The 25,487-nt window shown below is 45.1% G+C and overlaps 1 protein-coding gene across 5 annotated transcripts in view; it reads right to left on the bottom strand.

The window, feature by feature from the left end:
- MRPS24 (mitochondrial ribosomal protein S24) overlaps positions 1-25,464 on the bottom strand; it is a 61,780-nt gene extending 36,316 nt beyond the window's left edge. For 2 of the 5 annotated variants that reach the window (XM_029604233.1, XM_029604237.1), the window contains exons 1-3: positions 24,999-25,161; positions 15,293-15,361; positions 1,629-1,740 (exon numbers count right to left, since the gene is read on the bottom strand). In XM_029604233.1, the coding sequence (XP_029460093.1) occupies positions 1,629-1,740; positions 15,293-15,361; positions 24,999-25,136 (319 nt within the window). In that variant the 5' untranslated portion in view covers positions 25,137-25,161. The other 3 variants (XM_029604234.1, XM_029604235.1, XM_029604236.1) reach the window with 3 other exon arrangements.
- Positions 25,465-25,487: the final 23 nt, after the last annotated feature.

Genomic DNA, 25,487 nt, shown 5'->3' with positions numbered 1-25,487 from the left:
TCTCCTGGACGGGGACCCTTTAGACCTTTGCTGAGATCTCTGACTGAGGGTCTGTTTTCTCCCTGCATCTCTTCTGGCCAAACAGGCCTTGTGCAGTAGTAACACAAAATTGTGGAGACCCCTTCCACCTCACTGCCCCCGTCGTTCGGCGCAGTCTCCTCAGACAGTCCCTCACCCCCTTCTCCTTCCCCGGTCTGCACTGCTGGCGAGAGCAGGGTTGGGGAATCTCCAGGCTCCCGAGGAGCTGCCTGTGTCTTTGTCTGTGCAGGCTTCCTGCCAGACTCTGCAAGATCTGCCCCCAAATCGATCGGGTAGTATTTTTATCAATCGCCATCCCTGTGGAGGGTCCTTCCCCCGTGCAGCACATTCGCTGCAGAGCGCAGCACAATTCAGCCGTATGCAGCTTGACCTGCAGGTCTGGCACAATTTCCCGCGGTCTACGGCCGGCGCCATTTTAATATAAACATGTGGCGCTCACACACGGTCACGGTCAGCCTGCCATTCTGACAGCCAACCTGCCCGTGGCACGAGTACCTGCTTAAAAGACCTGCCCCGAGTGTTGGGCGCAGTAAGCACTTGCTGCCTCTTCTCCCCCACACAGCCTACAGAAAAACTGCTCCGATCAAGGGCCACTTTAGCAGCCGAGGTGTCCCACCTTATTTTTATTTTTTAAGGAAACAGCACTCCAAGCAATTTTCACACAAAGAGAAAAGAAAGCTATGCTTCCCTGTCACTGGCTGAAGACCTGGGGGAGAAGACGTCAGGCAGTCAGAGGAAACCAGGAACCCTGGCTTTCTGTCCCCTAGATGCTGCGGGCTAGAGCCGAACAGGGATGGCCAACCCCCTGCTCAACCTAAGGGATGGCCCCTGAAGATGCCTAACATCTCAGGAAGCTCCTCTTGTAATCTTCCTTAAACTGAAATTCCTCCTCCCCCCCCCCCCCCCGAAGCCTGCAGGATTGCACATCTACCATCTGCTGGAGATAGAGGAATACTGCGTGACTGCAGGTAGTGAGTGCAGGTAGCACTCTTGGTTAAGTAGCAGTGCCTGAAAAGTGTTTAGTTCTCTGCCTCCATCTGCTGGTAGGGATGCAAAACCCACTTGTCTGGACTGATCTGGGATAGGAACAGGAACAGAATGATACAAAACCTGCAGAGTAAGCCACTTGCCAGCCTGCACTATCCCGATAGGGAGGAAACATAAGCTGTCATCCAAACTGCGTATGAAGCCTCAGGATACCAGATAACACCACAGTGAATTAGCTATAAAGCAACAGCAGGCATTCGGGCAACCAGAGAAACGATCATTCTCACGCCATCATCCACTTCTAAGTGCATTTCCAGCACCAGATGCAATGTTCCACAACACATGAAAATGTATTTGAAATCCAAAAAGATAATAAAACCCAAGTGTGGTATTGGTTAGGTGCTTGAATAGTAAGTTATCAGATGCTATGTGTAGCATCTCTTATAGTCTAGAAGTGCAATTACATTCAGCTTTTGAAGTTCTTTCAGCTCAAGTCTGTTCATGGCAATACTTTTACACAAGAGGTGCCATACACAGCTCACACATTGTATTGTAGAAATAATACACACACACACACACACACACACACACACGGTACTGACTTGTGTGCAAGGACAGCCAGCCTTTCCTATGAGCAATGTGGTGGGGAGGGTGAGCTTCCTCGTAGGTCACAGGCTTGTCTCCTTTCCCGACTCGTACCCGGGCAGCTCGGTTCTGTAAACACCACAAGAAAAAAAATGAGATATCACTAGCATTGCTGGGAGTTCTGGTTTAAAGGAGAGCAGGCAAGATCATTTAATCTAACAGTGATAACACCTGCACATAACATGTCTTTAAAACAAGCTAAATCGTTAAGTTCCCTTTCATTATTCCCATAGACTTCATGCAGTGGAGGACCTACACTGATGCATGTTAAGCATGAACACAGCAGGGCAGGTGAAATGTATCTTCATCAGAGCCCCAGGCAGACAGCATAGTGCTACTAATTTAATGCTCAAAAGTACACTCAGAAGTAACAAAGAAATGTTTTTTTTCATAGAAAGGATATTGAGTGCATGGAGCAGACTCCCAATGGAGAAGATGGAAACCAAAACAGCAATAGAAGAAATGAAAGCCTGAGATAGGCACATAGGAGCCTTAGATCCAAAGATGTGAGGGCAAACCCAGGCCCTGTAAATATTGCGTCAGGCATGGGCATAGTAGATGGAGCTTGTGTTTTATCTACTAACCTTTCATCCATCTCTATACAAAGCAGATACAAAAAGGGTAGAATTAGCATTAATTTGAAACTTGTCAAAGTTTGAACATTGGCTACTGTCCACTCACACATTTTCATATACATACACCCCAAAAAAATCCCAACCTAAGTGGGGACAAAAAGCACTAATGATAAATATGAAAAACAATGGTAAAAAATCTTTTAGTTATTAATAAATCATTTAGAGAAGACAAACTTCAGATACTACATGTCATAATTAATGTACATTCAAATATGAGACAAAACTTGTGCAAACAGGATTAAAAGACATGAGCAATCTATGGCTGAACACAAAAATATCTACTCACTGAAATGCACTTAATATTTGTGTCAATAAGGGTACCAGCTCAATTCAATTGATACAATGTATTAAAGAGAGCAATTAGCTCAAGTGAACACAAAGAAATACACTGTTGCTATTCAAAGGATGGCACAAATGTTTTAAACTGGCAAACAATGTGTGCAAATACCTTGACTGGACAAAACACAAAGCTAATTAAACATACATAACAAGGTGCTCAGTCAACACACTCAAGCGCACATGAACACATGAATTACAATGTATACACAAGAATATTCATATATTCAGAATTCAATCATCTACAAAAAAAAAATCTTGCTTAGATCAAAAATGGTTGAGCAGCATGTAGGCTGCAAACTTTTAAGGAGTTTCCTAAGAAAATGTAAATATCAATAGGTGGGCAAGTAGGGGAGGGAACTGGGAGAGAAAAACACTTTAAAATGTAACTGGAATAAAGTCCTAGGGATTGAGGCTAAAATCACAAAATATAATGGAGAAATTACTTACCTGATAATTTCGTTTTCCTTAGTGTAGACAGATGAACTCAGAACTAATGAGTTATGCTCCCCTGCCAGCAGACGGAGTCAGATTTCAAAGCTGACGTCACCCTAGATACACCCCTGCAGTGACCTCAGCCCTTCAGTATTCTCTTCAAAAGCCATTGTGGACATACTATTGACCAAACAATTAAAACTTGATTAAAACTGGATAACCGTAACTGTACTCAAACAAACATAAGCGCTGAATCCCAGCAAGATTACAGATGCCCTGATCTAGGGATTGGGTGATGGCCCGTAATCTCTTGAAATCGATATCCACTCCATGGGCGACTCCTTAGCACCATTCTTGGGCAGCCGTGGACGGGATGCAGAGTCCATCTGTCTACAATAAGGAAAACGAAATTATCCAGTAAGTAATTTCTCCATTTCCTAGCGTGTAGCCAGATGGACTCAGGACCAATGAGAAGTACAAAAGCTACTCTCTACCAGGTGGGAGGCTGCCCGCGGTCCGGTTAGCACCGCCCTTTGCAAAGGCTGTGTCCTCTCGGGCCTGAACATCCATATGACAGAACCTGGAGAAGGTGTGCAAGGAAGACCATGTCGCTGTTCGGCAGATGTCGACGGGAGATAGTAGCTTAGCTTCCGCCCAGGATACTGCCTGGGCCCTTGTGGAATGAGCTTTAACCTGAAAGGCTTTCCTGCCTCTACATAAGCTCCCGTGACCACCACCTTGATCCAGTGAGTTTTGGTAGCCTGCGAAGCTGGTTCGCCTTGCCTCCTTCCACCGTGAAGAACAAAGAAACGGTCCATCTTGCTCACTGGCTCTTTGAGTTCCAGATACCGCACTAAAAGCCTACTGACATTTAAATGGCGAAGGCAGCGGTAATCTTCCGTGTCCTTGTGCCTATCTAGGGATGGTAAGGAAATGGACTGATTCAAGTGGAACTCAGAGACTACCTTGGGCAAGAAGGATGGAACGGTGCAAACCTGTAATGCTCCTGGGGTCATCTGGAGGAAAGGTTCCCAACACGACAATGCCTGTAATTCAGAGATGCGACGAACTGAGCATATCACCACCAGGAACACCGGAGAGACTGCACAGTAGCTGAAAGGAAGACCCTGCTAAAAAGTCCAATACTAGATTAAGATTCTACAGGCGAACCAGCCACCGTAGGGGTGGTTGGAGGTGTTTTACCCCTTTTAGAAAATGGGCCATGTCTGGATGCACCTACAGGCAGGTTCCGTTCACCTCACCTCTGAAACAGGAGAAAGCCGCTACCTGGACCTTCAAGGAGTTAAGGGACAACCCTTTATTCAGGCCGTCCTGTAACAATTCCAGAAACGGAGGGATTTTGGCCATCCGAGGGGCAACTCCGCGTTCCTCGCACCAGGCCTCAAATATTCTCCAGATCCACACATACGCTACGAACATCAAGAACTTCCTTGCACGGAGCAAGATGGAAATTACTGCTGTCGAATATCCATGCTTCATCAAGTGAGTCCTCTCAAGGGCCAGACCGTAAGACAAACCAAGTCGGATCCTCATGAAGGACCGGACCTTGATGGAGCAGGTCCCTGTATGGTGGAAGGCATAGGGGGTGTCCAACGAAGCCTTTGCATGTCTGCATGCCATGGGCATCTGGGCCAATCTGGAGCCACTAGAAGGACTAATCCCCTATGGTGCTTGATCTTGCGAATGACCTTGCCCAGCAGGGGCCATGGAGAGAAGGCATACAATAGATCCTCCTCTGGCCAGGTCTGAACCAGGGTGTCGATCCCCAGGGATCGCTGATCTCTTCTGTGTCTGAAAAATCAGGAGACCTTTGCATTGTGAGATGTGGCCAGCAGGTCGATGGATGGGAAGCCCCAGCAATCTACCAGCAGCTGAAAGGCTCTGGCCATCAACGCCCATTCTCCTGGATCCAGACTCTCCCTGCTTAGAAAATCTGCTTTAAAGTTGTCTTTCCTACTATGTGGAAAGCCAAGATCATCCGTAGGTTCAATTCCGCCCATTCCATAAGGGGATCTATCTCCAGGGACACTTGCTGGCTCTTGGTTCCTCCCTGGTGGTTGATATAGGCTACCGTTGTTGTGTTGTCACTCATCACGCAGACCACCTGACCCTGAAGCAGAAACGTAGACATGCTAATCTGACTGCCCGGGTTTCCAGGCGGTTTATGTTCCAGTGCACCTGTTCCTTGGTCCAACGGCCCTGGATCACCAGTTCCTGACAGTGAGCTCCCCACCCCCAGAGGCTTGTGTCTATCGTAAGAACTAGCCAGTCCAGTAGGGACAGGTTTATACCCTTGCTCAGGTGAGCTTCCTGCAGCCACCACTGAAGCTGAGAACATACTTCCATCAGTAGGTGGAGACAAATTGAATAGTCCCAGGACAGCAGGTTCCAATGTGACAGCAAGGAGCATTGGAATGGACGCATGTGTGCCCTCACCCACGGTACTACCTCCAGGGCTGATGCGATCTGACAGAGAACCTGAAGATTGCTCCACACCCTGAGGTGTATCGTGTTTGTCAACCGGTGCACTTGGCACATCATCTTCCTTATCCTCAAGGGTGGGAGGAAGACCTTGTCCTGTTTGGTGTCAAACCAGACTCCCAGATACTCTAAGAACTGGGAGGGCTTGAGACTGCTCTTGTCCATGTTCACGACCCAACCAAGCTCCTGAAGCAGGGACATCACCCTGTTGGTCACCTGGAGACTCTTCTAATGACTTCACCTGGATTAACCAGTCATCCCAAGTATTATTTTATTTATTTATTTAGTACTTTTTTATACCGACATTCATGATACAGATCATATCATATCAGTTTACAAGGAACAGGGGGTTATAACATTAACCTTAACATAGAAGAGGAGGCAAAATGTTACAATAAAACAAGGGTAATGGAACTTGGAAGATGAAAAAACCAGAAGTAGTAAGGTAACTCGGTAACTATAACAAATCAATTATAATGTCTGAGCATGGGTATGGGTGCACCAGGATTCCTTCTTTCCTCAGTGCCGCTGCCATGACACCATAATTTTAGAAAATGTTCTGGGGGCGGTGGTCAGGACAAAGGGCAGCGCCCGGAACTGTTAATGGCGGCCCAGCACCATAAAGCATAGGAAATGCTGGTGGTCTTGTCAGATTGGAATATGAAGGTAGGCCTCAGAGAGCTCCAGGGAGGTTAAGAACTCTCCCAGTTGAACAGCCAATATGATGGAGTGTAGGGTTTCCATCTGGAAATGAATTACTCGTAGATGATGGCTGATGCTCTTGAGGTCCAGGATGGGGCGAAAGGAACCCTCCTTCTTGGATACGATGAAATAGATGGAATAATATCCCATATTTTCCTGGGGTGTAAGTACTGGAATTATAGTCCTCAAATTGAGGAGCCTTATCAAGGTAGATTCCACTGCCAGCTTCTTGTGCTGGGACTAGCACAGAGACATCATGAATATGTCCTGAGAGTTGCTGCGAAACTCCAGAGCATATACTTCTCGTATGATATCCAGTACCATTTGTCCGATGTGATCTCGACCCACTGCTGGTAGAAGAGAGATAGTTGCCCCCTTATCTCCTCGCCCGTGGATGGGTCGGCAAAACTTCATTGGTAAGTTCGGGCTGAACCTGAACCAGCCCCTTTTTTTGGTTGTCGACTCCGAAAGGACTGAGACCTTCCCGAGGACTGAGATGTCTGAAATGATGAGTTCATGTAGGGCTGAAAGCACTGGAAGCCCCTGTCCCAACCCCTCTAGGCAAGGGGAGCTGCAACCTCTTTTTCTTATCTTCCGATAGCCAAGGCACTGGAAATTCACCCCACTTACTGGCCAGCTTTTCCAATTCGCTTCCGAACAGGAGGATACCCTTAAAGGGCATCTTTGTGAGGTTTGCCTTAGAGAACGTGTCCGCTGACCAATTTCACAGCCATAGCTGTCTTCTGGCTGCCACCACTAAGGTCACTCCTCTGGCCAAAGTACAGACTAGGTCAGAGCCAACGTCCGCTAAAAAGGCAGCAGAGGGCTCCATAGCCTCTCTGGAATATGCCCCTGAGTTATCTGCCTCTCTCTTGAGAAGCAGGCATGAGCGACCCACCAGGGCACAACAGGAAGCTATCTGTAGTGTCATTGCTGTTTCATCAAAGGCTTGTTTAAGGATGGATTCCAACCGCCTATCATGCACATCCTTTAAGGCTTCTCCTCCCTCCACTAGGATAGTTATTCACTTTGAACCGGTGCAGAGCAGGGCATCCACTTTGGGGAAACACAGGCGTTCTCTGGCCATCGGATCTAGTGGGTACAAAGCTTCCAATGCTCGACCTCCTTTAAAACTGGCTTCCGGGGGGGGGGGGGGGGTGTCACATGGGATGATCTGGCATTCTCCCTGAGCTCCGGGTGCCACGGACATAAATCTACCGGCATCATCCCCCCGATCCGAACAGGTGCGTGAAGACTCACTTTATGCACAACTCATGTCGATAGTACACTTTATGAACAAATCCCCGCAACCAATGGCCTCTAGAGAGGGAAAATGTGATAAAGATAAAGACAAAGCAAAGGCCGCGGATCCTAAAATGGCGGGACTGGGAGAGACAGGACCTCCGGTGGCAACGCCACTTACTGTAGAAATATTACAGGCTACGTTGGAAAATACGCTTGACACCAAACTGGCTGGGATCACCCACCAGCAAGAAGAGGTGAAATCCTCTTTGGCGGAACTCAACCCGCGGCTTGATGCCCTGGAGGGGAGAATAGTCGGGTTGGAGGAAAGACTGACAGAAAACACCGGGAAGGTTAATGAGCAGGAAGCGGCCCTCAAAGAATGCTTACAGAAAGTGGTGTATATATTACCTGACTTTGTACAGTGGCGCTTCTCTGCAGATATTTGGACACAAGGATATTTACAAATAATTTAGTTGAGGCAAAGATTAATTTATTATTGCATATCCTTGGAAGACACAGATGCCAGACCTTCAATATAGGCAGGGCATTTCTGTCTCTTACAGCATCTTGTGAAAGCTGTATTATGTAGGTTCAAATCATGCATAGAAAATGCTTGTGACGAGGATCACTTATGCAATATGACAGTGTAATAAGCTGACCTTCTCTAGCCTAAGAAATCCCCACCCACCTTAAAAGGTCCTTTGTTTCTGGCCTTGCTTTTGATGTCTCTTCTTCTTCAGAACATTCTTTGCTCTATCAATAGATCAATCATTTCATCTCCAAGGGGCAGGGAGAAATCAGATTTCTCCCTGCCCCTTGGAGCCAGATAAGCAAAAGAATGCAGTTTCAGCCATCTGCCATCGATAACCTCCTGACCTTTAATTATAGGCTTTGCAGAGCCTAAAGGTCTTCCAGATATCTTCCAAATTCTTGAATCTGAGGTCAGTTAAAGGTTCACTGTATACCAGCAGTTCCAATTAGGTCAGACAGCAAAGGCCTCTGGGATAAACTGAGTGAGCCAAAGGCATGAGCAAAAGTATCCATGTTACGCTGACATATCAGTGGACGACCTAGAAAATTACCTGCGCCGGGACAACCTAAGATTTCTACGTCTGCCTGAGGCGGTGGATGACCCAGGGCTTGGAGAGTTTCTAGAGGGCTGGATACCAGCAGCAGTGGGCCTACCAGATCTGCAAGGCGTCCTCAAAGTCGAAAGAGCACACAGACTGGGGACCCAACGTGAATCAGACGTGCGCCCCCGTATTGCAATTGCAAAAATACTGAATTCAGCTATAAAGCAGCGTATCTGGCTGGCTTACAGACATAACCCGGAGGTAAAATATAAGGGACAGAGTGTGGATCACACAAGATTACTCTGCCCAAGTCTTGCAACAGTGGAAAACATTCTCTACAATATGCTCACTGCTATATGAAAAACATGAAATTCACCCTTCTTTATCCGGCAACGCTAAAAGTATGGAGTGAGGGCAAAGCATATATATTTAAACTTCCGGATGAAGCACAGAAATTTTTGAGAGCACTGAAGGATGGTCAGTCATCTGCTACTTGATTGGACATTATTTAATCCCACAAAGAGCCGAACAAAACACTGGTGCAGCTAGCCCAGCTGGAGTGGGCTTTAGCTAGGATCCTGTTCTCAGAAAACTCTGAGAGACTGATTCTTTTTGTTACAGACACTTCTGATCCAACCATGGAACGGTGTGCGATTGGGTGTGTAATGGTTATAAGCCGGTAACTGTGCACGGCGGTCTCATGCCCTAATAATATTTATTTATTTATTTATTTATTTATTTAAGGCTTTTATATACCGACTTTCTTGATACAAATCAAATCAACTCAGTTTACATCGAACAAGTGGTTAACCGTAACCGTAACAATTAACAAGAGACATAGATTGTATAGGGGGATTGGCCCAGACTTACAGAAGTCTGTGGCACCTGGACATCCTAAGCGGACCCTCCTGAACGGGTATACTCTAGAGTATCCGATCGGTGTTATTTCTCTTGATGTGCATGGGGGAATTGGGGTTCAAAGGCTTAGGGAGGGGATAGACTTGGGTGTTACATTTGGATGGGGGGATTGTGTGCTGTGTGGATGGGGCATGAATAGGTGCAGTTTGAGTGACAGACAGTCTCAAGGTACACGGCTTCAGCGGTTAGCAGGTGTGGACCTTGAAGCTACACCAACTAGTATGGGGGAGGGGGCAGCTGGGACCCCCTACCCTAAAACGCTTTTGGCTTTCACAGAAAATGTTGATCTCGCTATTTTACACTTATGCTTAAGTTGATATCCTGGAATGTACATGGTTTGGGGTACCCCATTAAACGTAAGAAAATCTTATCTCTCCTAAAACGGATGCATGGAGACATCGCTTGCCTTCAGGAAACACATCTAACCACTGCAGAAAGCCAGAAACTGAGACGGGAATGGGTAAAAGACTGCTTTTACGCAGCGGCTTGTCACCGCAAAGCGGGAGTAGCTATACTAATCAGTAAATCTACAGAATTTGTGTTAGAGCATACTATTTCTGACTCTGAGGGGCGATACGTGTTGGTGATTGGGTGGTGGAAAGGTCAATTAGTTACTATTGGCAATGTTTATACACCTACGGATAACCCACAGAGGTACTTACAAAGTTTTGCTGAAGTAGTGTTAACACACAGAGAGGGCCTATTAATCATTGCAGGAGACCTCAATTGTGTGTTGGACAACATGCTAGATAGATCCTCACAAGGAGGGGTCTGACTTGGGAAACGTGAGGAAGGGGTGGACGGGATTTGTAAACAGACGGGAGTACTTGATGTCTGGCGATTAATGCATCCAACAGAATGGGAATACACTTTTTACTCCAACCCTCACCAATCTTTTTCCCGGATCGACCACATACTAATAGCAAATGAGGCCTTTGCACAAGTGATTCGGATGGATATTGAACCCCCAGTAATATCTCATCATTCCCCCATTTCAATATCCCTAACCTTAGGACCTAAACCAGTGGGCTCCAAATGGTGGCAATTCCCACATATTCCTCAAGGGGATAAAGAGTTTCAGAAGTTTCTGACGGATAAGTGGCTAGACTACACAAAGAATAATGCACAACACGTTACAGATCCCCAGTTGTTTTGGGAGGCGGGTAAGGCTGTCTTACGAGGCGAAATAATCGTACTTACCAGCACCCGCTACAAACGCCTCAATAAGGACATTCTCCACTTAGATAGTTTAACTAAACAAGCCAGGAAGACCTTTGTATCCACCCATCAGATGAACATTGAAAGGCTTACTTTAGTCTACTTAATCGGCTTAACACGGAACTACATATACGCGCGAGCAAAACCTTACAAGTGGCCCAACATAACTTTTTCCCGATATGGCAACAAAGTTGGAAGGCCCTTGGCTAATCTGGTGCAGGTGGCCAAATCACGGTCTACAATACATGCTATGACAACTCTACAAGGGCAAAGAGTCTCCGATGTTAAGTCCATTGGGGAAGTATTCCGCACCTTCTACGCTACCCTTTACAAAGCCAACCCCGCCCACTCAGGGGCTGAGGAGCAGGAATTTTTTTTCTGATCTGCACTTCCCTAGCCTCTCCACCTCTCAAAGAGAATTTCTCAACTGGCCCATTCAATCCTATGAAGTGCTAAAAGTTATAAGCACCATGGCCTCTGGCAAGTCACCAGGGCCAGATGGATTTTCTTATGACTTCTATAAAACGCTTAAAGTCCATCTAACGACTCCCTTGACTAACTTCTATGTAGGTGGCCTTGTTAAACAAAGTTTACCATCGGACTTTATTACTGCAAATATAATTGTCTTGCCAAAACCGAGAAAAGATCCCCTAAAACCAGAATCTTACAGGCCCATATCCTTGTTCAATAGTGATTTAAAGATACTGGCAAAAGTACTAGCTGAGAGGTTCGCGCTGATCATCCCACATTTGATAGCAGACCAACAAGTGGCTTTGTTAAAGGCCGTTCTGCCACCAGCCATATTGTCAAAATATTATCTGTGATACAGTTCTGTCAACAGCAAAACACACCTGCGCTGACTATCGTCTTTGACTATTGGCATTTGCTATTAGTATGTGGCCTTTGATAGTGTGGAAAACATATATTGCCATGACACCCTATAGCGTTATGGGGTGATAGGAGACTTTATGAGCTATTTACGCCTATTCTATAATGGTCCACAATCCAGGATTATGGTGAATGGCTCAAGGTCAGACCCGGTGGATATTAAAGAGGGATACGACAGGGATGCCCGTTATCCCCTCTCCTATACATTCTCACTATAGACCCCCTGTTATCTAAAATTATGGCCCACAACGACATCCATGGGTTTGAGAAAAGAGTCAGACTTTTAAAGTGGCGGCGTATCCGGACAACGTCCTGGTGTTCCTGACCCATCCACAAACATCCCTAGGGCACCTGTTACGAGTGCAGGAACAATTTGGTATATTCGCTGGTCTTAAAATCAACAGAGACAAATCTGAAGCACTGGATGAGGTAAAAAACCTCTGAGCAAACTCGATAGGTACATTCCCGTCAAAGTGGGCATCTGACGCTCTCAAATACTTAGGGGTTCTGATACCTAACAACTTAGACTGTATTTATCACCTCAATGTCCATCTACAATTGTGATATACGATTGATACTTTAAACACATGGAAGGGATTGCCGTTATCTTTGCGGGGCCGAGTGCGTCTGTACCAAATGATAATTTTACCAAAGTGGCTTTATGTTCTTCAGATGCTTTCGATTTGTTTCTCCTCTCAAGACATACACACACTTGAACAGGCACTACGCTGTTTCCTGTTGGGGGGGGGGGGAGGGGTAAATGTGCTCGCATCCCCTTAAAAATGTTATATCTTCCGGCACAGCAAGGTGGATTGGGATGCCCGGACATTCGAACCTATAATCTAGCATGTAATTTGCATTTCGTCAGAGATTGGATCTTTGATTCCTCCTATTATCTCCCAAGCACAGTATTACGGTTGTGGTATGGGGTGCCTTCCTTAAAATTTTTTCTTATATGCGAAAACAGTTGACATTCCCCCATAGCTGAAGACCATCTCTAAGTTTCCACATGTAGGACAACTTGGGCAAAAATATGTAAAAGGTTTCAACAACCACCAGGGATCACACCCCTGTCACTTATACATAATAATGCTTTCTTTCCCCCCGGGGTAGGGGATACCCCATTTCGCCACTGGCATGCAGAGGGTCTTAAATTCCTGTTCCAATTGTTAGCTCCATTGACTGGGGTCTTATACAGTTTTACGGATCTTCAACAACAATTCAACATCCCAAATAAAGACTTCTATGCCTTTTTGCAGATTAGACACTTGATGCAATCCTATGTAGCTAATTGGCAAGAGATCTTAGTTACCGCAGCGCTGCAGAACCTCTTCACTACCAGAATGATTAAGCGCCCCAGTATCTCCATAGTTTACAAAGAACTGAACCCTGCTGTTGGGGAAAGTCATCTACGGCTCCTACACCAAAAATGTTCCAGTTGAAGTGACTTCACCCTCTCCTATGACAGTTTTTTACGCTGTTTTTCTAAGATCCCAGACATCTCCATTAATGAAGATTTGCGAGAAACCCAATACAAATTTTTATGGCAAGGGTTTGTAACACCTATTCAAGCTTTTAGATCAAAACTGTGCGATTCCACCATATGTAAAAAATGTGGGGTCTTCCCAGGCTCCAACTCGCATGTTTTCTGGGATTGCTCTGCTGTTCAATCTCTATGATTGGAAATCAACTCCTTCTGCATGCGTATTTGGCAATATACCCTCCCATTGACACCAGGACTCTGGTTGTTTGGGGTTCTGGAACGGGAAGTGATCTCGGGTCCTCAACGCAGGCCACTGAGAGCTTTCCTGGGCAAAGCAGCTATAGTGGGAAAGAAAGCGATTCTCACAAAGTGGTTAGATGTTTCAGCCCCGACCTGGGATCTTTGGTTTAAAATGCTCCTTAGGCTATGCACCCAGCTGTGTGGAGGACTTACCACCATCAACAGTCCTCCACACAGTTGGACAGTGAAAACATTTGGGAACCCTTTTTAGCATATCTCCAACCTAAGATATTGATGGCCTAGAGGCTCTGTTGCAGACTGTCACATGCTTGAAGTCCAATATACTCACCCAAGCGGGGAAGGGGGAGAGAGCATGGGAAGTTGAAGGGATAAACAATAGAATATGTATGCATTTGTTGATTCTATTTATCATTATTGCCAGTTCACCCATGGCTAAAAGTTGTCAATGTTGTACATTACTAGGATTTATTGTAATGTGCTGTTCATTTGTTCATCAATGAGTACTACACAGAGTACCCTACTGTTGATTGTTTACTATGAAAAATCCAATAAAAATAGTTTTCAAAAAACTGGCTTCCGGGGTGTCCCATTCCAGGTCAATCAACTCCTGGATGTCTTCCAGCATCAGAAGATAGAAAGAGGTTTTCTGTAGAGACACCAGGATAGGATTCTTCTTTGTTTCTGTCATAGGGTGTGTGCCAGGAACTCGAAGTCTTCAGGGTCTGGGAAACCAGGACTAGCAATTCATCTCTATGGAAAAACCATAGTATGATCAGATATGGCTCCAAGCTTGGAGGGATTTCTCCATCCTCCATTGAGGATGCATCCCCTTCATCGTTCGTGGTGTCTGGGTCCCTGTCAGGGATACCCTTGGTGAGACGAGGCATGTCTCAGGGCCTGCTGATAGGGCTGGGTGAGCGAGGCCTTCTCGGCTGAGGTTTGGTCCAGACAGGGGCAGGAGAGGTAGACTACGCCTGTATGAAGGCTTGAAGGTCTTGAAAAAATTCCACCCAAGAAAAGGCCGCCAGATCCATACCTAGCCCAGGAGGAGCTGGGGTAGGTGCAGCTGAATTGCCCTCTCCCGAGGCAGATCCAGCCCTGGGATTACTCAGATCCAGGGTGCTACCGGATAAGATCATGGCTGACCCATCTTCTGAATGGGAGGAGCCTGGCTTGGAAAAGTTCTGGGAGTCCAACCCTCCCTGGCCCTCCTCACAGTGCTGACATAGGTAAGACTCCAGATCAGACTATGTAGCCCTAATATGGCAGGCAGTACAAAGTGTGTTGCTTGTGCTTCTTTGCTGCCGGAGCCATAATAAACAGTAATTGTGTGCTCAGTTAGCTAGTGCCTGAAATCAAGCATGCACAGATCCTGTACAGATGGGTGTAAGTAGACATACACAACATTAGGCGCACAGCGTCTGCGCAGAGCCGGCATGCAATGCGCGTACCAACGGTCTATGGAGGTCAATGGAGACGCACAAAAACTACGTGCAAGATGGCACCGCTGTGGCATAACACGTGATGTGCCCACCGAGCCTGAAGTGGGGCATAGCCCATCGGGGAGCCGCTCAACCTGCACGGAAGCCTCCTTCCCTTACCCCAACGGGATCGGGAATGTCGTCTGTATGGTGCGCTGAGCAAGGAGACCGGAGGAAGGACTTACCAAAGCCCCTTAACATCTCTGAATCAGAAGGAATCCTCTTCTCTCTACTTACCTGTGCTCAGTGCTTACCGCCTGAATACAGAGATGGTCTCCGGATGCGGGGGGAGAGGGCTTTGGCCATCACTGCCATGCTCAGCTTCCTGTACTCACTGCCTTTCAGCTGCTTCAGCAGCAAAGTCTATAAGGGCTATATATGGGCTTTTTAAACAGAACAGGCTCCAATACAGAATAATCTTCATGATCACATTTGCAGGATTACCTTGAGACAGATGGATGTGGTCTGAATATTCCGACTCCCGGGAAAGAACCATGAGATGTTCTGCAAAACCTAAAAAGAATTCCCCCAACAAGCAAATATAAAAAAGGCTGAAGCACAGTCATTCTCCAAAATGTGCAGACTATCAAGCATCCTGAATTTCAGGCTGAGACTTAAGATGTTCCCCATAGTCATAAAATGGGGGAGCCATTACAAACTGCTTAGACGCAACTGTACCAAAGGATGCTTGGAGCCCAGAACTGCTTAAGTAATTGAGGTCCTGCATTCCTTTTAATTGTCCCCATTTATAAGACTTTTACAAAAGGGACAAGGTGAGGGTTAATGCTCTGTTCTAAAGACAGGCTGTAGCATGAAACAATGGGCTTCCCAGAATACAGATTTCCTATATTTGTCATCTTGGTACACTGTCATGGGACAGTGAGTCAGATAATCAAACGTGATACAGTTGGCGAGTCCAGAGATCCTAAGAGAGTCTCTGACAATTTGTGGTGTAAAAATTTTACTATTTCTAGACAATCTCAATGGCAGTGCTGTGTACTGCCATGCAGGAGATCTGGCCTTTATTACCAAGCCTGATTTCTGCTTCTCAGGGGATACTACAGAGGCAGCAACAACAGCCTCTTGGGAAGAGCAAATCTCATCCATCATGCAACAGTGCCATCTACTGGTTGCCTCAAGAGCACACACACCATGTTGCAAGGTGATCCCGGGCTTCCCAAACCTGTCCTGCTGATCTCATAGCTTGCAGAGTTTTTAAGAATATGTAAGAATATAAGATATACTTAGAGGCCTTTGTTTTCAGTTTTTTATTTCTTGGGAATTTCAATGTTGTAACAAAACAAAACCAGTGGAAAAGTGACTGTTATAACACACAAAAGAAAAAACAAATCAGTGAAAAATGTTATTTTGTTATGTCACTGAAATTTCCAGGAAAAATAAAATAAAAACTGAAAACAAAGGACCCGAGATTTGCTATGCTGGGTTACATAAAAGGTACAATTAGATTTTACCTGCTAATTTTCTTTCAAGCCCTGACAGATCAGTCTACACCATGGATTTCGTCCCCCTACCAGCAGATGGAGGCAGAGCTCCAGACCTCTTCCTTGAGCTTCCCTCCTATATAGGTTGGTTCCACTAGGAAGGAGTCAGTAGATTCTTAACAAAGCTGGCCCTTAAACCCTTTCCATCCTGTTTTATCATATATGCCTGTTTCTGTATATCAGGGGAGAAACATCCTTCCCCCCTTGTTAGGTTTTATTTACAATCATTTAAAAAAAAAAAAAAAAAAAAAATTAAAAGGAAAAAGTGCTCCCTGCGTTGCTGCATGGGGGGATCCTGCCGGGGCGAGCAGATCTCCTGGTTCCCTTCTCCCCCCAGATACTTGTTTTGCCTAAACTTAAGCAAAGAAAATACATTTTATTAATCCTCACTGTGGCTAACAGTGTAATAATAAAGAAATAGGTATGTCCTTGCAACCTGCTCTGAGGGGCTATACTCGTACTGGTGACTTCCTTGGCCCCCTTGGGTTCCTTGTTGATATTACGTTAAAAATACAAGAAACGGGAAAAATATTCTTGCTTCTTCTACTCTTACTTATTCCCTTTGTATCCCTTGGGGTGGGATTTTGGACTAGTCTGTCAATACTTGTTGTTTGACCTCATTAAGTCAATGTACTTGTCTATGTATAATATGTACGTCATAAACTGTTCTGATCTTTATTTGGAACGATGGTGAATTTTGTTTCCTCTCTTTTATGTAGGTGCAGCCTGAAATGCTTTGTGAATGTGTGTACTGAAGCCCATGTAGCTGCCCTGCAATCGATCTAAAATCTGACCAAGACCACACCTGCACCCTTGTTGAGTGTGCTCTACGATCTCCTTGCCATTTACTATGAATGCTGAGGCAATGACCTCCTTAATCCATCTTGCGATAGAAGTTCTAGAGGCTGCCTCTCCTTTACGTTCCTCTGTATACAGAATGATAGCCTATTTGACTTTCTAAACCCCTTCATGGCTTTTAAATATCTTAAGAGGATTTTTCTTTTTTTTTTTTTTCTTTTTATTGAATTTTCATATTTAAACAGAACACAATTGTTAAAGAAAAAATTAGACACAATTTTGTATAGAAGTACAAATTAAGAAATGTATATTTAAATTTAGAAAAAACATTATTATAGGCAATGAGGAGATCAAGATGTATAGGAGCAATCATAACAAGAAAATTTAACCATAATTACTGTCTAGAATCCCATAAACAACATTTCAATAGCCATGCCCCCCATGAATCATTACTTTAGGAGTGTAAGTCCAGATATGTATGCAGTTGTGTAGGTTCAGTAATTAGTATTTTGATACATTAACGGGCATTTACATGGATAACGGAGATTAAATTTAGCCCCCCTCGAGATTACTTCAGCTTTCATCAATAGAAACATTCTTCTTCGCTCCTGAGTATTTCTTGTGATATCCGGAAACATCCAAATTTTCTGTCCATGAAAACATCGGGACTGATTACGAAAATAGAATCTCAACACAGAGTCCCTCTCCGAAATAAATGCAAAAGAAACCAAGAGGGTAGCTCTTGTTTCAATGACCGTCTCTTGTGTTAAATCCGAAACTTCTGATATATTTAAAGAAGTATGAAGTTGCTCTTGAAATTACTGCACAGATTTCACTTCTTTAGGTGCTGGAAGATAATATATTCTGGTAATTGCTGGTATAGCTTGTTCTGGAAATTTCAATATATTCAACAAATAATTCCTGAATAAATCTCTTGGTGGCACCAAATTCAACACCAGAAAATTCAATATTCTTAAATTAGGTCTTCTCATTGCATTCTCTAGACACTCCATTTTACTCAAATAAAGAGACTCCAATCTTATAAGATTATTCGGAACAGATTCAACTCGGGAAATCTTTATATCCATATATTTCATTGATGAATCTATGGAAAGAACTTTGGTTCCCAAATTCTGTGCTCTAACAGTGTTCTCTATCAATATACTTGTTAATGAATTTATAGCTTTTTCCACTGATACTAAAACAGACCAGATAGTGTCCAAAGTAGTAGTTTGAGGTCTAACAAGAGGATGGCGGCAAATCACACATACCTCTGGAGCTTCTCTTCCTATTTCCATGGGGTTTCCACTGCCATCGTGGTAAAGCTGTTTCTCCACCAAAGGGCCCGTGGAGCCTTGTACATTATGACTCTCCAAAGGAATCGGTGTCTCACCATTCCTTCTCGGGGCAATACTTCCTCTAGATCAATTTGCTCCTCCACCCACTTGGTGTTTCCATTATCCAAAATTTCAGTGATTTTGAACGGTGGTAGTGGGGCTAATGGCGCACCGAGGCTGAGAGATGTTTCCTCAGCCTGAAAACTCGGTGTCTGCTCCTCGCCGTTGTTTCCTGTGGCTCCTCGGACCGGTATTGCTTGCATAGGTCCCGCAAACAGCATCTCAATCCGAAGCTGTCTAGAATCTTGAATGGGAGTTGAGGTAAGAGAGTCTCTGACCTTTGCTTTCCTTTTTGTATGAGGCAGTTGCGTCCAAGTCAGAAGTAATCAGAATTTTGAGGTATAAGGAGCAATTTCAGGAAATCCCACGGAGAGAGAGCGCATTAACGTGTGCTCTAGACTGTGGCCATCTTGATCTCCTTAAGAGGATTTTTCTAACATTCAGAAGGTGGAGATCCTTCCAGTTACTGATGCTATCTGCCTTCCTAAAATCTGGTAGAGAAACTGATTGGTTAAGGTGGAAATCTGTCACCATCTTGGGGAGAAAGGATTGGATTGGCCTAATTGTCCCACCTGTTTGGACTAGTCTGTAGCATGAAAAGGAAGGTGAAATGTATATTTACCCATTAATTTCCTTTCCTTTAGTCCTAGCAGACTAGTCCAGGACCCACCTCGAGAAAACTGTGGTTTAAAAATAAAAAAAAAAGGGGGGGGGGAGTGAAAACACACACACACACACGCCTATAGTCACATGGATAGAATTTAGCAAAAAGAGGGCCTTTCCAGGGAGCCCAAGATGGCCACCAAGTGAAGAATGCTGCAGGCTCGATCTCTGCTTAATGTACTTCTTTTTGGATTTTACTTATCAAAATGCCTCACACTAAGCGGAAAGCAAGGTTGAGGGAGAACCTTACAAGTTCTCCCTCGCTGGATCCATCTCAGCCTTGTATCAAAGGCTTCCTGACAGCAACAAAGGCTGCAGACCCGGGAGCGTTGGTCGCTGTGGGGTTCGGCGTGGAGTGAACGCCGTCCCTGCTGACCATTGACATCTCATTGAGTCCCGGAGTGCCGAACACACCTTCTCCACTGCATCAAGGCTCCCCCGTGTTCTCGGGCCTCATTGCGACCCCTTCGGCAGCATATAGATGTGACCCAAGAGTGAAATGGGGGTTGAAAGCTGCAGCTGGAGGCCGGATGACATCTACCGTGCCGGTATCCCTGACTTCAACTGGAGGTGGGTGTTTGGGTCAGGGGCCCTTAAGTTTGGCTGGTCTCCCTGTTTTGGCTGTAACAACACCTATAACTGATGACGCTGGAGCAAGTACTGCTCTGAATGTAGGACGTGCGTCTCTTGACGCTTAGAACATAGGAAAAGATATGACTGACTCCTCCGGGATTACATTGGAGGTGATTTGGACAGTATTTAAGTCAATGGAATCATCTACTGCTTCTTTATCTCAGATTACTTTGGACACTAACCAACAAGTTTCTGCACATGCAAATTTAATATCATCTATTGGCTCTAAATTGGAAGGTATTGATGTTTGACTACCATTGAAAAAATACAACAGTCACTAGTTCAATCGGAACAGATTCATTCAAAAAAGCTGGAAAATATAGAGAACTCTCTGAGATGTCATAATTTAAGAATATTGAACTTCCCAGTTATAGATTTAATATCTCCGTTAGATTTGTTTAAATCTTATGTCTCTCAGGTGCGTAAAATACCTGAAGCAGCAATGCCTGTCCTGACGAAAGTTTACTATTTGCCACAAGTTTCATCGAACGCTACAGAGGAACCATCTCAGGCATCTACACTTAATATTATTGGAATTTTGGAATTGTGACATGACACTGAGATTACTAAAAGAATAACTCTTTTGGTTTCCTTTGCTTTTCTCTCCAATCGGAATAATATTCTTAAGTTTTTCTTACATAATAGAACATTGTTATTTTATGGAAAAAAATTATGGATATATCCAGATGTGACCAAATCAATGCAATCTTGCAGAAAAAATCTTCTGTCCACGTGCCCAGAGGTGATTTCCGAGGGAGCTCAATTTATTCTTTGATATCCCTGTAAATATCATATCAGATATCAGAACACCAACTATATTTTCTTTGAAACGCACACCTAGAATTATTCTTTGCAGGTCTGGCCATGAGGATTAGAGAGCTGTCAGTGCAGAGGATGTGGTCAGTGCAGTTAGTATAGCTGTGTCTAAAAAAGGATTGGATAAGTTCTTGGAGGAGAAGTCCATTACCTGCTATTAAGTTAACTTAGAGAATAGCCATTGACATTAGCAATGGTAACATGGAATAGACTTAGTTTTTGGGTACTTGCCAGGTTCTTATGGCCTGGATTGGCCACTGTTGGAAACAGGATGCTGGGCTTGATGGACCCTTGGTCTGACCCAGTATGGCATTTCCTTTTTTATTTCATGCTTTTTCTTAGTTTGAATTGTTCTTGATATGGGTTCCCTCCAATTTTCTTTTATACAGAGCATATATATTAAAAATTATATTTTATTTTCACAGTATTGCTGACTATAATATTGTATATTGTATACATTCTCAATATTTCTATGCAAGGAATTCTTGTGTTAAATTGAAATGTTTGAAAAAAAAAAAAAAAGGGCCTTTCTTCCAGTAGAGAAATCCGGCCCAGGGAAAGAGAAGCAAAGGGTATCCTCAGTCCCTGACCTTTGTGGTTTGGCTAAGAAAATTATTCTTACGAAGTAATGTCCTTTTTTCTTCTCTCTTTGCAGTTCTAGGGGAACTTTGCAGTCAGAAGAAACAACGGCAAGTGCAACAATGTCCATGCAGAATGCAGCAGTCATGGTCTCATGGCCGATTCATCCTGTTCTGACCCCATGTCTTCCTCTTAGGAGTCTACCTGCGAAAAGCCTTCTGGCACACCTGGGGCATGAGTCTGAGTAGACTGCACACCCCCCCCCCCCCCCCCGCTTCCGCTTCGTTCCGAAGGAGACTTTGCTGCGGAGCTGCATGAGTGAGATTTGCTCTCTCATGTCACATAAACCTTGTGCATCAAAAGTACAAATTCCACAGAAAAATTCTCTCCTTCTGTCTCAGCTGTTTCATCTGAAGTACCCAGAAACTGTCCAGGAGCCTGCACCGCGATGATCTCAAGGCTCTGGGGCTGCGGGAAAAACTGGGCTCGCCGGGGGATGAAAAATTGCTGTACCCCTTCCTGCACCTCCACTTACAGCAAAACAAACCTGTGAAGGTGGGGACACCCCTCACCCTGCATGTGAGGTATTTCCTCCCACTCTCCATAGCCCTGCGGCTTATGTTAGAGGGGGAGTTCGGGGACTTTGGGCTGGGCCTGCGGTGCTAGGTTTGAGGCCTACTTACTGCCACCATACACACCAGCTTCCTGCTGGGTTTTTTTTAATGAGAAAATGCAAGGCCTCAGGTCTGATCTCTGGGGGGGGGGGGGGGCGGGCGGCAAATGAGGAAAACAACCCTAGGAGAGCTGTCACCCCTGGGAGGATCCCCCAACCTGCCCCTGTTGTCTCCTGGGAGGCCTTTGCCCCTGCCAAAACGGCTCCACCTACCATCTGCTGGAGGCAGAGAACTACTAACTTCTTCCCTGTTGAATCAATCTATATAGCATAGAGAAATGTGAGAAACTAGCAGACTACTTTAAAAGTAAAATCTCCAAAATTCTTACTCGACTCCCCTCCAATCCCACCCCCACAGACCCACTACCTATCAACAACAAACCTAATCTCGGCTCCCTTGACCTTACCTCCTCGAAGGAAGTTGAATCCATACTAAAAAAGATGCGACCAGCCACTCATATCGCAGATGCCATCCCATCAAAAATTCTCCTCACCATTCCTTCCGCCATTGCAAAACCAATAGCAGATATCATAAACTGCTCCATCACCTCCGGGAAAGTCCCCGACCCACTCAAACTTGCCATCGTGAAGCCACTACTAAAAAAACCCTCCCTCGACCACAATGACCCTGCAAACTACAGGCCCATTTCCAATCTGCCTTTCATATCCAAAATCATGGAGAAAGTGGTTAATACGCAACTCACCGATTTCCTAGAAGAAAACAATATTTTACATCCCGCTCAATATGGCTTTCGTAAAGACCGAAGCACCGAAAAACTCCTACTTGCAATCACAGATACCATCCTCAAAGGTATGGACCACAGCCAATCATATATACTTGCCCTTCTTGATATCTCAGCCACCTTCGATACCGTGAACCATCAAATCCTAATATCACGCCTAGCGGAGATAGGCATCTCAAATACAGCCTTATCCTGGTTCTCCTCCCACCTTGACCACCGAAAGTACTTAGTCAAACTTGATAATTTTGAATCCGCTCACATTCCCCTCACACAAGGCGTACCCCAAGGCTCCTCCTTATCGTCCACCCTCTTCAATATATACTTACTCCCACTCTGCCATTTACTCACTAAACTAGGACTAAAATTCTTCTTATATGCAGACGACGTACAAATACTTATTCCCATTCAGAAATCCATCAATGAAACCCTCCAGTACTGGGAAATTTGTCTGACATCAATCAACTCTCTCCTCTCCAATCTCCGCCTTGCACTCAACGCCTCTAAAACTGAAATCCTTATCCTAACAAATCAACCAACCGACTCAATCCACCAAATGATCCAAAACGCCTCACAAACTCACACACTACCGCCCAGTGTCAGAGATTTAGGAGTCTCCCTAGACAACCAACTAAGCTTCAAATCCCACATTAAATCACTTCTAAAAGGGGGTTTCTATAAACTTCAAACCCTCAAAAAACTGAAGCCCCACCTCCACGCTCACGACTTCCGCACTGTTATGCAAACCATCATATTATCTAAACTCGACTATTGCAACTCCCTTCTTTTAGGCTTCCCAGCCTCCACTATTAAACCCCTTCAAAATGCTATGGCAAGAATCTTAACAAACACCAGAAAAACTGACCATATCACTCCCATACTACAAGATCTCCACTGGCTCCTCATCACCTTCCGGTGCCAATACAAAACACTTACCATCCTCCATAACACATTGTACAAAGACAATTCCCCCTGGCTTGATGATATGCCACAATTCCGTCAAGCTAATCGCCCCACTAGAAACTCCCTTGCTGGCACCCTCCAAACCCCCTCACTCAAAATTGGGCGCCTTACTGCCACCAGGGATAGAGCCTTCTCCATTGCGGGTCCCACCCTCTGGAATTCCCTTCCCGCTAAACTCCGCTTAGAACCGTCCCTGAGCCCACTTCAAAAAAGGAATCAAGACATGGCTCTTTAAACAGGCATACCCCAACTCCTCTTAATCCTAGTCACTGTCCTCCTTGAACCACCTCAGCTCCCGTTCAGCCTACATACTTTCTCCCTGACCTCCCCCTTTACCACCCCTGGACCCCCCTGCTCCCTCCCCCAGCGCCACTAGCCTCCCCTTACCATACCCTTACACCCCCTAGCAACCTTTCCTTGAAAGTACCTTTGCTTTACGGTACCCCTGCTCCCTCTACCCCATCCGCTCCTTTTTCCCTCTTCGCTCCCTCCCTCCCTTCTCCCCCCTGCACCAGCATTTATTTGTACATACGTGCACTTGCCTCCTATACACTGTAAATAAGTTCATATGCTAAGTTCTTTAGTGCACGCACTTCCTTAACATTGTTTATAAGTTTCATATGAATATCTAATTCTAACATGATTAATCAAATCCCATTTCTTGCAAAAAAGTTGTAACTCTGCTAGTTGACTTTCTTCTCTTGTACTCCTGTATATCATCCAGTTAGCCCTCTATCCTCATTCATTGTAATTTCCTTTCTCAGTTACTTGTAAACAGACATGATGTGTCCTACGAATGCCGGTATATAAAAAGTGTCAAATAAATAAATAAATAAATATAGGAGGAAACCTCAAGGAAAAGGTCTGGAACTGTGCTTCCATCTGCTGGTAGGGGGAGAAAACCCATGATATAGACTGGTCTGGCAGGAAGAGGAGGAAACAACAGAGCTCAGCAGGTCTCCAACAGTGGGCAGATCAGGTCACAATCTAGAAGATCCCAGAGTTGATCAAGTTCTTGTTATGCAATTTCAGGGATAAGCATTGGCTCCCCCACCCTTCCAAGCAAACTTGGCTAGTAACTTTTTCACCAGGACAATCACCAAACCCTTTTTTAAATCAGCTATTCTAGTTGCCTTGATCACATCCTCTGGCAACAGGTTCCACAGCTTGATAATATTTTTTCATTCTGTGAACACTCAAATGTTTTAAATCTGCAACTGCTAGTTTCATGGAATGTCCCCTAGACTAAGATGAAGGCAAATACCCCCGCCCCGCCACTGAGGTTTGACTGCTTTTAAAACATGCATTGGAAATTCAGGACAGACCAATTTTTCATGGATATTCATTGTGGACAGCCTGAAACCCCGACTAGCTGTGGACACCTACTTTGTAGTACTGACAACTGGAGCAAGAAGCAACATCCCGGAGGATGTGCCCTAGACGTAGCGGAATAAAATAGTTTCGTGCGAGGGTCACAGCTGGGAAACAATCATCCGCTTTTGCCCGGGACCCCATCCCCCACATCGCCAGCTGCAGAAAGGGGCTTAGGGCGGAACCTCTCACCTCCCCATCCATTCGGGTCCCACCCGGTACCTGTAACCGCAGTCTCCCTCCCTGTAACAACGTGGCCATCTCGAGAATTTCCCCGCTGGCTCCCGGCGGAAGAGCAAGGACACGCACCAGTCGCAGGATTGCTATTTAGGCGGTCTTACCACTAAACTGAGCTGGCTTTTACATTTATAGACATGGTTTTTTTCCTTTTCCCTATGCTATCAGTACATTATCCTCCTACTTCCGCATTCTGCCCTGGCACAGACTACGTAAAAGGCGGGCCGTGAGTACGCCGCGTATGGCCCCGGCACGGAGACGTCACTG

Source organism: Rhinatrema bivittatum, chromosome 5, assembly GCF_901001135.1.
Source record: "Rhinatrema bivittatum chromosome 5, aRhiBiv1.1, whole genome shotgun sequence".
Lineage (NCBI taxonomy): Eukaryota > Metazoa > Chordata > Amphibia > Gymnophiona > Rhinatrematidae > Rhinatrema > Rhinatrema bivittatum.
Note: the sequence above shows the minus strand (reverse complement) of the source record. Positions and strands in the feature narration are given on the sequence as shown.